At 37.0% G+C, this 14449-nt stretch overlaps 1 protein-coding gene across 1 annotated transcript in view; it reads right to left on the reverse strand.

Annotated features, from left to right (window-relative positions):
• Positions 1–1676: 1676 nt before the first annotated feature.
• Positions 1677–14449, reverse strand: part of LOC123536145 (sorting nexin-14-like) — a 56153-nt gene continuing 43380 nt past the window's right edge. The window contains exons 28-30 of the mRNA XM_053528527.1: positions 14138–14202; positions 13385–13476; positions 1677–6693 (exon numbers count right to left, since the gene is read on the reverse strand). Of these exons, the coding sequence (XP_053384502.1) occupies positions 6634–6693; positions 13385–13476; positions 14138–14202 (217 nt within the window). The 3' untranslated portion in view covers positions 1677–6633. The remainder of the gene's footprint in view (positions 6694–13384; positions 13477–14137; positions 14203–14449) is intronic.

A 14449-nucleotide genomic window follows, 5' to 3' on the forward strand; every position in this document is an offset into this window, starting at 1 on the left:
TTAACCTAGATATCATCAAGGTGAACATTCTGACCAATTTTCATGAAGATCTTATGAAATATATGGCCTCTAGAGAGGTCACAAGGTTTTTCTATTTTTAGACCTACTGACCTAGTTTTTGACTGCACGTGACCCAGTTTCGAACTTGACCTAGATATCATCAAGGTGAACATTCTGACCAATTTTCATAAAGACCCCATGAAAAATGTTACCTCTAGAGTGGTCACAAGCAAAAGTTTATGCACAGACAACGGACGCTGCGCGATCACAAAAGCTCACCTTGTCACTGTGTGACAGGTGAGCTAAAAATATAAGGAAAACATCAGGGACAACATGAATATCTCGAGTGAGCCTGGGTGCTCAACTAGTGAGTAATCCACCATATATCCGCAAGAAAATATGGTCTCAATATTGTTAACAAGGGTTTTCTACAATCTGACCAACTGATTCTACTTTATGATCAGTCTCAATTTCATAAAGGCAAATAAACTGAAAATATAACCTCTTGACTGTAAACATGTTTTGTCTATGATTTGACCTAATGACCTTCTTTTTGATCCAAGATTACCAGTATGGACTTTGACCTAGATTGATTAATAGAAAGCTCAATACAGTTTAGGTAGAAATTGTAGAGTGTTAGTAAGATTTATCCCTGATTTGACCTAGTGACCTATTTTCTGACCCCAAAGGACACAAATTCAAAAATGGTCAAAAATGGTCTAGATTTCTGCTATATGCATTCTGAATTTCTGAATAAGTTTCAGTAAGACTGCGCCCAAGTTGTGACCTCTGAAAGTGTTAATAGTAAAACTATTCATGACCATTGACAACCAACATCGAGGTATCAGGACTACTTACCTCAAACAATGTGTGCCCAGGTGAGCTAAAATTGATGCAATATACTCATTGATAAACAGTCATATTATAATCTTAAGAAACTCATGGAAATATTAATGCTCACTAAATTTGGCAAGAATCAATTACAAGAAGCCAAAATAGGTCAAAGTTGCTAATCTGGGGAAGACCTTGACCACCTGACCTTGCTTTTGATCGAGTTGGTAAAGATTCTTTAAGTTGTTCACTGAAAATTATTTAACTTTGAACATTTTGCTGTAATGGTTCCATAATTGAGTAAGTGTTAGAAAAAACTTTGAGAGTTTAGTTAGAATCTATCAAGTGGTCCATGTTACATGGCTAGTTAAAGAATTTTCTATTTTAAACTCTGAAGGACGCTAAAGGTGCCAAGCAAAACAATTTAAACAATCCCTCCATATGAATTAGTTAGGCAGGTACACATGACATTTAACTCAGTTAAAATCAGGTAAATTGCAGCTTCTTCTAAGGTAGTGTGTTGGGTTCAGAGACTAAATTTTGTTTTAAATACTGAAATTAACATGCCCTTATGGACTATTCATTATCTCTTAACATATAAATATATTGTTTACCATTTTTTAACTCCTTTTTGAATCAAAGCAAATTAACCAATTACAACCAATTTGGTGTCGCATTACAATGATAATTTAAAATTTCTGGTCACAAACACAAAGCATATTGTACACAGCTTCCAAATAGATAATCTAGATTACACAAGTCTGAACATTATTACACCAGGAATATATTTTGCATAAAATGCAAACACATTCTTGTTTTACATAAAAGGTAACACAAATGCCATCAATATTGCACTTTTATTTGAATTTTCCAAAATAACATTATGATTGATAGAAATCCATGTAAATGATTAAATTTCATTTTTCTTAAATATCACAGTTAACATAACAAAAACATATTGCACAAACACTGTCTCAAAACATATACATTGTCAATATACAGTACAATTTAATGTCATATATATAAGCCGTCTTTTACCAACATCAATCCTCAAAGGTAAAACAAGACAGGAATATAAAACTGAGTTCGGAGGCCAGTTTAAAAGCTGAAGCACCTGATTGGTTGATTTAAGGTGTAATCTTCACACTGACAAATAGCAAGGCCGAGACAGGTTTTTAAACTCAATTTTACAACCCTGACAACCTTTCTCATCTTATATTTTCCTAATAAAAATTCAAAAAGCATTTGACAAAGGATTTTACATATGTTGGTATACTGTGGCTGAATGTAATTATGCACTTAGAAGTTGGTGCTTCCAAGTAAAGGCAGAATTTCACCTGGAATATACAAGTGAAAGTGGGTATTTTTTTTACTAAGTTAAACGTCTTTTTTGACAAGTCAAGTTATAGAAAATTCAACAAACATCACGAAAGGAAGGTTTATGATTTTACTTGAAAGACAGTAAATATTGAATAAAAGTTATACTTAAAGGACAAAGTATACCTTACAATTTGTTAATATTATATGTAAACATCCTCAAGCCTTTCAGAACAGTGAAAGAATTTTAAAAATCGGACCACTATTGAAAAAGATATTGCAGTCTGAAATTTAAGAAAATGGCAGATCATGGTGGCAGCCATTTAAGTGTGCTTATGATGTCATTTACACACTGCTGAATTCTCTATTTAGCAAATAACCATTGAAATAGATTACTTTCCAATACTTGAGTGTAAGATGTAAAACATGGTATTTTTGTAATTTCTTTCCTTATAACTGAAAAGAGAAATGATTTTATAGAAATAACAGAATACAGTTCAATATATATATATTCTGTTATTTCTGTAAAATCATTTCTTTCTATATATATATATATATATATATATATATGAAACAAAATGGCCACCATTTTGATAAAATATTGAAATATTCATAACTTTCTAATTTTTAAACCGATTTTGAAAATTCTTCCACTTCTTTAAATAAATCAGGAAAGCCTAGCAGGTGGAATTACATGAGAACAACACTGCCTTTCCCTTTAATACAATAAAATTCTTAGAAAGTTGGAGACACTCTACAAATTATTCCATAAGGATAACAAATGTAAATATATACTTATTAAACTCTTACAAAATAGCTTTTAATGAACTTTCTCGCAAATTGACCTGTTTTCTGACACAGAATACAAGAGGGCCATGATGGCCCTGTATCGCTCACCTGAGTACTATTGCTCAAAATGATATGATCAAGTTTTGACATTGAGCGCATAGGCATACACATTAAATATCAGTGTAACAGTCCCTTCTGACCTAGTCAGGGCCAATTTCCATACCAAGTTTGAGGGTCCTAGGCTCAAATGCTGCATTTTTGTACTAACATGACTATTCATTACCCTGGAAGACTTAAATAACATTCAAAACCAAGCTCATTACGAGGGCTCAACGCGAAACTAGTCTATCTGCTTCTATTTCTATATACGCTTAGACTAGTTTCGTGTTGAGCCCTCGAAATTTAGATGCTGCTGAGATATATTCGTTTACATAAAATAAAGGGAGGTAATTTGTCATAAATTCGGTCAAAGTTATCTACACTGATTGTCCGAGTCCATCTGATGGCACAAATGACATTTCAAATCAGTATCTACATTTGTTACTGAGATACACCCAATTTAATTTGAAACAAAGGGAGGTAATTTGACATAAAATCTGTCCATAGCTACCTACACTGATTGTCTCAGTCCAACTTAAGACAATAATGAAATTTCAAATGAGTTCTATAAATATTTAACGAGATAAGTCCATTTTTATCAAAATCAGGGGAGGTAATCATGCATTGGTATATGCTTATAAAGATACAGAGTACAAGCCTATACAACAATTTATCACATGTTTGACGTCGTGGGAGTGTAATAAAGCCATTAAATAAAAATGATAATACACTAGTGTAATAAAGCTTTGACGTCAACGTTGTTTATAGTATAGGAGACGTTGGTCAAATTGTCTTGTTTATATAGCAAAAGAAAGTAGATTTTTTTATGTTTCTACCGGAAAGGCTATCATGTGATAAAAAGAATATTACATTTGTGACTTTCCAAATTGAATTTATTAAACTCGTTGAATAAAATTGATAAAATGCTCGGCAGAGCCTTGCATTTTATTATTTTATTCAACTCGTTTAATAAATTCAGTATGAAAAGACACTCGTGTAATATCCTCTATATATTAGTAAAGTATTCATATCGATAAATGTTCAATCATGAGTTATCTAATATGACTATTTCTTACCACTGAAGACATAAATAATGTTTCAAACCAATCTCATTAGAAGCTGCTAAGGTGTATTCATTTAGATAAAAAATAAAGGGAGATAATTTGTCAAAAATTCAGTCAATATGTATGTTCACTGATTGTCCAAGTCCATCTGTTGATATAAATGAAATTTCAGATCAGTATCTTCATTGGTTACGGAGATATACCCATTTTAATTTGAAATAAAGGGAGGTAATTTGATATAAAATCAGTCCATAGTTATCTACCCTGATTGTCTCAGTCCAACTAATGACAATAATGAAATTTCAAATAAGTCCTATAAGTACTTTCTGATATAAATCCATTTTGATTACAATCAGGGGAGGTAATCAGATATAAAATAACTCTGGAACCACGATTGGATCTGACAGATTTGTCATGGAATCCAAGATTTATTGTTGTTGAAGATATTTTGGAAGTTTGTATCAAATCAAACCATAAATGAAGTCTCTATATGGCTGCAAAACCCAAAATAGCAAATTTTGGACCTTTAAGGGGCCATAACTCTGGAATCCATGATGGAATCTGGCCGGTTCAAGAAAGAACCAAGATCTTGTGGTGATACAAGTTGTGTGCAAGTTTGGTTTAAATCAAATCATAAATGAAGCTACTTTTGTGCAGACAAGGTCAAAATAGCTATTTTTGGCACTTTCAGATGCCATAACTCTGGAACCCATTATGAGATCTGGCCGGTTCAAGAAAGGAACCGAGATCTTATGGTGACACAAGTTTTGTGCAAGTCTGATTAAATTAAAATCATAAATGAAGCTGCTATTGTGCAGACAAGGTCAAAATAGCTAATTCTGGCCCTTTCAGGGGCCATCACTCTGGAATCCAAAAAGGAATCTGGCCAGTTCAAGAAAGGAACCGAGATCTTATGGTGATACAAGTTGTGTGCAAGTTTGATAAAAATAAAATCATAAATGAAGCTGCTATTGTGCAGACAAGGTCAAAATAGCTAATTCTGGCCCTTTCAGGGGCCATAACTCTGGAACCCATAAAGGAATCTGGCAAGTACAAGAAAGGAATCAAGATCTTATGGTGATACAAGTTGTGTGTAAGTTTGGTAAAAATCAAATCATAAATAAAGCTGCTATTGTGCAGAAAAGGTCAAAATAGCTAATTTTGGCCATTTCAGGGGCCATAACTCTGGAACCCATAATGGAATCTGGCCAGTTCATGAAAGGAATCGAGATCTTATGGTGATACAAGTTGTGTGCAAGTTTGGTTAAAATAAAATCATAAATGAAACCACTATCGTGCAGACAAGAACTTGTTGACGGACGGACAGACGCATGGAAGTTCCTACATATGGATACTTATGTGGCTACTCTTTTGTTCTCTCTATTGTTCTTTTAGCCAAGTAAGAGAAAAATAGCCACATAAAAGCCTTATGGAATGAATGACATCAAAGAAAAAGTACAGTTACCTATTGTTCCTATAGCCACCTAAGTATGCAAATGTGAGCTCGGACGGACTGACGACGGACAAAGGACAAAGAGTGATCACAAAAGCTCACCTTGTCACTATGTGACAGGTGAGCTAAAAATGTAAAAGATTGCAACCTTGCTGGGTATAATATTAATTTCAAAATAATTTCATGACGTCTAGCGACAAAACAAACATTCTGAATCCTGTCAACATGTATAATCATTATCATGAATTTAGACTGAATGAAATTATTTCACTGTAGAAGCCAAATAAGTTCACAATTAACAGAACATTTCAAATACTACATACCAAGCTGTAATTAAGTTAGTGTAACCAAAATGCCTTTCGGCAATTTTCTTGCGAGAGAGCATATACTCATAGCCTGCTTTGGAATTCTTCTGTATCAAAAATAATGAAAATTGTTGCAAAATATGTAAAATAGTTCTAAAAGGTAAAACATCCATACTTCAATTTCTTCAGAAGAAAACACTGTTATATTATAAAATACATAAATGAAATAAATAAGTTTATCCAAGGCAATAACAGACTCCACACCAATATTCAAAAGCTTAATAAAAAACAACATAGTAATAATCAACAAAATTCCACAAAATATGTCTTCCTGTATGAATCAAGTACCATTGTTACAAATAATACCAGAAATTACCTACTATGTGAGCAACTCCAAGGTTTGTGGGTACAGACAATGTTTTCTATAATAAATCTCAGCAGTGCGCCATTTGATACTCCTGTCCATTGTGAGTATTTTGGGAGGTTTGCTGAGGAAAAGATCACATTAAAAAAACATAATGCACTGAAGAAATATTTCCATCTGCTTCTTGCTTCTAGTTTACATGTCCTTGGCCCTAAGTTATAAAACTGAGTAACCAGTCTATGAACTCATGCATCTGATTGGTTGTTTTTGAACACAATCCTAAAGGTGTCCAGAGGAAAAGTTGTGCTATGACGCTGGTCTCCATACTACTGTTATAAAACCTTGGAGCTGGTTGGAACAATAATCTTGAGACCAAGGCATTGGTCCACATTTAACTGTTGCTATCTGCGATCATCTCATTAACTCTGGGAACAGTTCTGTTATAAATATATCCAGGAAAACGTAACTCAACTGAAATAAAAGAAAAGCCAACAAGTGAAATAAGTTATATATCAATAGCAATGTCATAAAACAACAAGAGCTGTTTTCAAAACACATATACCACCATGGTGGCCGGTCAAAAATAAATGCTTGTACAATCTTTAGTCTAAAGTATATTGTACCACTGACTTTTGACCTAATGACTACCTGATCGATAAGGTTATAAAGTTTAATGGCCTTTGGCGTAACCTTTCTCCATCTACAGATTAAAATCATTTTTGGTATCATGACCTCTGCCACCCTTGACCTTTCACCTTGTTATTCCAAAAGAAATAGGAGTCATGTAGTGATCACACAAAATCCCCCAATGAAGTCTGATTACAGTAGGCACAATCATTCATCAGTGACAGTCATTATGACCTTGACCTTTGACCTACTGATCCTAAAACATTAAAGGGACTGGACTCCAAATATGATCTTTCTTTCAAATTATTATGACTATAAAACATGAGTTTTTGTATCTTAAACATGCTAAATCAAGAAAGAAACTCATGTCAGGTCAAAAATTGAACTCGGGCTGCTTTGGCAATAAAGACTTTCTTACAAACTTGACCAATACACCAAGGAGGAATTCGTACTAAATGGCCATTTAAATAAAGCAGTTAAGGCAGTTTACCTGTGGTAACCCATTACAAACATTTTAATACTGAAAAGAAAAATTAGTAAAAACAACTAATTTTCATGTGTTTGCATAACATATCATCTATAAAAGCCTCCTTACTGAATATGGCAATAACTTCCTGATATCTTAAAAGTTTCCTTTTTCTTTGTTGTAGTATGATCTGCAAATGAACTGATCATCAGAATCAGCTGAAAGCTTGTTCCCAGTTTCAAAAAATTTGTGATATATCTGTAGATGTGTATCAATTTATGAAAATGATTAAACAATTTAAATGGACAAACAGGCAAGATCTCAAAGTGTATTTGTAAGTAAAACCAACAAAATAAATGGTTAAGTTACCCACAGGATGGGTCATCAAATGCTAATAAGGAAAAAAATTCACTTTAAATGTCAATCTTATAACCATTAAGATTAATGGTTAGAACCAAAGAAAATGATTTAATGAGATAAAACATTCAGTGTAAATTAATCAGAGTATTTACAGCTTTCATTCTGATATATTCAGATAGATTTATCTTGGTAACAGATGCCCAACATGAATTCAAACACATGCTGCATAATCAAAATACAATGAGATATGTAAGGCACATCAATATAAAGGACAATATAACTAAAACTATGAAGTCTTTTAAAGACTGGTTTTAAGAACAGGATCTAAAATGGTTTTACACATATATTGGCCCCCTCCCCATCTCCTACTAAGGCACTTGGTCTCTGCCCTCAAATATCTGCTACAGGTCCCCTTCTAACAATTTGGTCCTTGTCCCAACCTCTAACATCTGCTTCAGGCCCCATCTCCAACAATGGTTCTTGGTCCCAACTCCAGGCCCCCATCTCCAACAATGGTTCTGAGTCCCAACACTCTTAACATCTGCTCCAGGCCCCCATCTCCAAAAATGGTTCTGGGTCCCAACTCCAGGCCCCCATCTCCAACAATGGTTCTGAGTCCCAACACTCTAACATCTGCTCCACGCCCCAATCTCCAACAATGGTTCTGGGTCCCAACACTCTAACATCTGCTCCACGCCCCAACCTCCAACAATGGTTCTGGGTCCCACCCCTCTAACATCTGCTCCAGGGTCCCATCTCCAAAAAATGGTTCTGGGTCCCAACCCTCTAACATTTGCTCCAGGGTCCCATCTCCAAAAATGGTTCTGGGTCCCAACCCTCTAACATCTGCTCCAGGCCCCCATCTCCAACAATGGTTCTGGGTCCCAACTCCAGGCCCCCATCTCCAAAAATGGTTCTGGGTCCCAACACTCTAACATCTGCTCCACGCCCCCATCTCCAACAATGGTTCTGGGTCCCAACACTCTAACATCTGCTCCATGCCCCACTCCAACATGGTTCTGGGTCACCCCTTAACATCTGCTCCAGGGTCCCATCTCCAAAAATGGTTCTGGGTCCCAACCCTCTAACATTTGCTCCAGGGTCCCATCTCCAAAAATGGTTCTGGGTCCCACCTCTAACATTGCTCCAGGCCCCCATCTCCAACAATGGTTCTGGGTCCCAACTCCAGGCCCCCATCTCCAAAAATGGTTCTGGGTCCCAACTCCAGGCCCCCATCTCCAACAATGGTTCTGAGTCCCAACACTCTAACATCTGCTCCACGCCTCCATCTCCAACCATGGTTCTGGGTCCCAACTCCAGGCCCCAATATCCAAAAATGGTTCTGGGTCCCAACACTCTTAACATCTGCTCCAGGCCCCCATCTCCAACCATGGTTCTGGGTCCCAACACTCTAACATCTGTTATAGGCCCCCATCTCCAACAATGGTTCTGGGTCCCAACTCCAGGCCCCCATCTCCAACGATGGTTCTGGGTCCTAACCCTCTAACATCTGTTATAGGCCCCCATCTCCAACAATGGTTCTGGGTCCCAACTCTGTTATAGGCCCCCATCTCCAACAATGGTTCTGGGTCCCAACTCCAGGCCCCCATCTCCAACAATGGTTCTGAGTCCCAACACTCTAACATCTGCTCCAGGCCCCCATCTCCAACAATGGTTCTGGGTCCCAACTCCAGGCCCCAATCTCCAGCAATGGTTCTGAGTCCCAACACTCTAACATCTGCTCCAGGCCCCCATCTCCAAAAATGGTTCTGGGTCCCAACACTCTAACATCTGCTCCAGGCCCCCATCTATAAAATGGTTCTGGGTCCCAACACTCTAACATCTGCTCCAGGCCCCCATCTCCAACAATGGTTCTGAGTCCCAACACTCTAACATCTGCTCCAGGCCCCCATCTCCAAAAATGGTTCTGGGTCCCAACACTCTAACATCTGCTCCAGGCCCCCATCTCCAACCATGGTTCTGGGTCCCAACACTCAGACATCTGTTATAGGCCCCCATCTCCAACAATGGTTCTGGTCCCAACCGTCTAACATCTGCTCCAGGCCCCCATCTCCAAAAATGGTTCTGGTCCCAACCCTCCTACATCTGCTCCAGGGTCCCATCTCCAACAATGGTTCTGGGTCCCAACACTCTAACATCTGTTATAGGCTCCCATCTCCAACAATGGTTCTGGGTCCCAACCCTCTAACATCTGCTCCATGCCCCCATCTCCAACAATGGTTCTGGTCCCAACCCTCTAACATCTGCTCCAGGGTCCCATCTCCAACAATGGTTCTGGGTCCCAACACTCTAACATCTGTTATAGGCCCCCATCTCCAACAATGGTTCTGGTCCCAACCGTCTAACATCTGCTCCAGGCCCCCATCTCCAACAATAGTTCTGGGTCCCAACACTCTTAACATCTGTTATAGGCCCCCATCTCCAAAAATGGTTCTAGGTCGCAACTCCAGACCCCCATCTCCAACAATGGTTCTGGGTCCCAACCGTCTAACATCTGCTCCACGCCCCAATCTCCAACAATGGTTCTGGTCCCAACCCTCTAACATCTGCTCCAGGCCCCCATCTCCAACAATGGTTCTGGTCCCAACACTAACATCTGCTATAGGTCCCTATCTCCAGCAATGGTTCTGGGTCCCTACCCTCTAACATCTGCTCCACACCCCAATCTCCAACAATGGTTCTGGTCCCTACCCTCTAACATCTGCTCCACACCCCAATCTCCAACAATGGTTCTGGTCCCTACCCTCTAACATCTGCTCCACACCCCAATCTCCAACAATGGTTCTGGTCCCAACCCTCTAACATCTGCTACAGGTCCCCATCCCATTCACAAAACTGGGTTTGGGCCCCTACCCTCTAACATCTGCTCCAGGCCCCCATCTCCAACAATGGTTCTGGGTCCCAACTCCAGGCCCCCATCTCCAACGATGGTTCTGGGTCCCAACTCCAGGCCCCTATCTCCAACAATGGTTCTGGGACCCTACCCTCTAATATCTGCTACAGGTCCCCATCCCATCCACAGAACTGGGTCTGGTCCCTACCATGTAATTTCTGCACCAGGCCCCATCTCCAGCATCTTTCCTGTTGTTTTAACATTTACAATACTAAGATCAATACCTGTTTGCTGAGTTAAGGTTGTTTTAACATTAACTGTACAAAGATCAGTACCCACTATTTGAGCTTCGATTGTTTTAACATAAACCATACAAAGATCAGTACCTATCAGTTAAGGTTGTTTTAACATTTACCATACAAAGATCAGTACCTGTTTGTTGAGTTAAGGTTGTTTTAACATTTACCATACAAAGATCAGTACCTGTTTGTTGAGTTAAGGTTGTTTTAACATTTACCATACAAAGATCAGTACCTGTTTGTTGAGTTAAGGTTGTTCTAATATTTACCATACAAAGATCAGTACCTGTTTGTTGAGTTAAAGCTGTTATAGCATTTACCATACAGAGATCAGTTCCAGTCTGTTGAGTTAGGTTGTTTTAACATTTACCATACAGATATCAGTACCTGTTTGTTGAGTTTAGGTTGTTTTAACATTTACCATACAGAGATCAGTTCCAGTCTGTTGAGTTAGGTTGTTTTAACATTTACCATACAGATATCAGTACCTGTTTGTTGAGTTTAGGTTGTTTTAACATTTACCATACAGAGATCATACGTTTGTGAGTAAGTTTTTTACATTTACCATACAAAGTCAGTACCTGTTGCGAGTTAGGTTGTTTTAAAATTTACCATACAGAGATCAGTACCTGTTAGTTGAGTTTAGGTTGTTTTAACATTTACCATACAGAGATCAGTACCTGTTTGTTGAGTAAGGTTGTTTTAACATTTACCATACAGAGATCAGTACCTGTTTGCCGAGTTTAGGTTGTTTTAAAATTTACCATACAGAGATCAGTACCTGTTAGTTGAGTAAGGTTGTTTTCACTTTTACCTTACAGAGATCAGTACCTGTTTGTTGAGTAAGGTTGTTTTAACATTTACCATACAGAGATCAGTACCTGTTTGCCGAGTTTAGGTTGTTTTAAAATTTACCATACAGAGATCAGTACCTGTTAGTTGAGTAAGGTTGTTTTAACATTTACCATACAAAGATCAGTACCTGTTTGTCGAGTTAAGGTTGTTTTAACATTTACCATACAAAGATCAGTACCTGTTTGTTGCGTTAGGTTGTTCTAATATTTACCATACAAAGATCAGTACCTGTTTGTTGAGTTAAAGCTGTTATAGCATTTACCATACAGAGATCAGTTCCAGTCTGTTGAGTTAGGTTGTTTTAACATTTACCATACAGATATCAGTACCTGTTTGTTGAGTTTAGGTTGTTTTAACATTTACCATACAGAGATCAGTACCTGTTTGTTGAGTAAGGTTGTTTTAACATTTACCATACAGAGATCAGTACCTGTTTGCCGAGTTAGGTTGTTTTAAAATTTACCATACAGAGATCAGTACCTGTTAGTTGAGTTTAGGTTGTTTTAACATTTACCATACAGAGATCAGTACCTGTTTGTTGAGTAAGGTTGTTTTAACATTTACCATACAGAGATCAGAACCTGTTTGCCGAGTTTAGGTTGTTTTAACATTTACCATACAGAGATCAGTACCTGTTTGTTGAGTAAGGTTGTTTTAACATCTACCATACAGAGATCAGTACCTGCTTGTTGAGTAAGGTTGTTTTAACAGTTACTATACAGAGATCAGTACCTGTTTGTTGAGTTTAGGTTGTTTTAACATCTATCATACAGAGATCAGTACCTGTTTGTTGAGTAAGGTTGTTTTAACAGTTACTATACAGAGATCAGTACCTGTTTGTTCAGTTTAGGTTTTTAAGTACTTTTTGAAGTAGATTTTTAAATTACCATACAGAGATCAGTACCTGTCTGTTGAGTAGGTTGTTTTAACATTTACCATACAGAGATCAGTACCTGTTTGTTAAGTAGGTTGTTTTAACATTCCCATACAGAGATCAGTTCCTGTTTGCTGAGTTTAGGTTGTTTTAACTTTACCATACAGTATCGTACTGTTGTTGAGTAGTTGTTTTAACATTTACCATACAGAGATCAGTTCCTGTTTGCTGAGTTTAGGTTGTTTTAACATTTACCATACAGAGATCAGTACCTGTTTGTAGAGTTAGGTTGTTTTAACATTTACCATACAGAGATCAGTACCTGTTTGTTGAGTAAGGTTGTTTTAACATTTACCATACAGAGATCAGTACCTGTTTGTTAAGTTAGGTTGTTTTAACATTTACCATACAGAGATCAGTTCCTGTTTGCTGAGTTTAGGTTGTTTTAACATTTACCATACAGAGATCAGTACCTGTTTGTTGAGTTAGGTTGTTTTAACATTTACCATACAGAGATCAGTACCTGTTTGTTGAGTAAGGTTGTTTTAACATTTACCATACAGAGATCAGTACCTGTTTGTTAAGTTAAGGTTGTTTTAACATTTACCATACAGAGATCAGTACCTGTTTGTTGAGTTTAGGTTGTTTTAACATTTACCATACAGGGATCAGTACCTGTTTGTTAAGTTAGGTTGTTTTAACATTTACCATACAGAGATCAGTTCCTGTTTGTTGAGCTTAGGTTGTTTCAACATTTACCATACAGAGATCAGTACCTGTTTGTTGAGATTAGGTTGTTTTAACATTTGCCATATAAAGATCAGTACCTGTTTGTTGAGTTTAGGTTGTTGCAATGCATGTAGAATCATCAGAGTTCCTTCTCTATGTTCTTTCTCCCCTATTGCCCAAACAGCTGGTTCTGTGGGGAAGAACAAAGTATGAAATATATTTATGAAAGAAAAAAAGGAGGGCTATGAGGCCTTAAGCCACACACTTCACCTTATTCCAGACCAAGTTTTGTGAACGTCCATCAAGTTATTCATGAGAGAAGTAGTTTGAAGTGTGTTTTTCTATTTTAAGATTTGATGGTCCCTAAGTGCAATCAAGCACTTGAACAAATAAGTGAATGGTCCACAGATAAGTTTTTTGCAGGAGTAATAATGTCATATGTAGATATCTACATATCATCTTAACTGATTTCACTGTGGGCTGAACTGAAAACTGTCCTAACTCACTGAATTTAGATATATTACGCCAAAATTCATATTTGAAAATATGAACAATTACTCCAAAGTATCTATGTTAACATTAAATCAAACTAGTGTGTGTACAAACAATACTATGCGCTAGGTTTAAATCAATACATACCTAATACAACAATAGCTAAGCACAGTATAAATATGTACTACCACTAAAATTCTGAAAGACGTTTAATTTAATGACTCTATACATGATAATTGTGGATGTAGCTCAACAAACACAAATCATTAATAAATTTCATCAAGTTAAATTTTAGTGAAAGACATGCATTGGATATCTTAAATGTTTCCTGTTCAACCCAAGATATATCATATACATACTCGGTAGAAAATCAAGGCATCCAGACACTGCTTCTTCATAACGTTTTCTTTTGTCATCATCTGTCCTGAAACAGACATAGGGATATTTCTTCTTCAACACCTGACAGTCAAACTGTTAGCTTTAATACTGGTACAGGTTTTTACAAGAATTCATTTAAACATTTTATTTTTATTTTGGGACTTTATTCGTAGTTTGGAACCAATTCATGCTTCTCTTATCTAATCATCTAGAGGTCACACATTCAGCTCCTAGAAATGGATGAGGTTTTCCATATCAACATGACATAAAACAATACAACATAAGTCACTTGT

Source organism: Mercenaria mercenaria, chromosome 17 (genome assembly GCF_021730395.1).
Source record: "Mercenaria mercenaria strain notata chromosome 17, MADL_Memer_1, whole genome shotgun sequence".
In the NCBI taxonomy this organism is placed as follows: domain Eukaryota; kingdom Metazoa; phylum Mollusca; class Bivalvia; order Venerida; family Veneridae; genus Mercenaria; species Mercenaria mercenaria.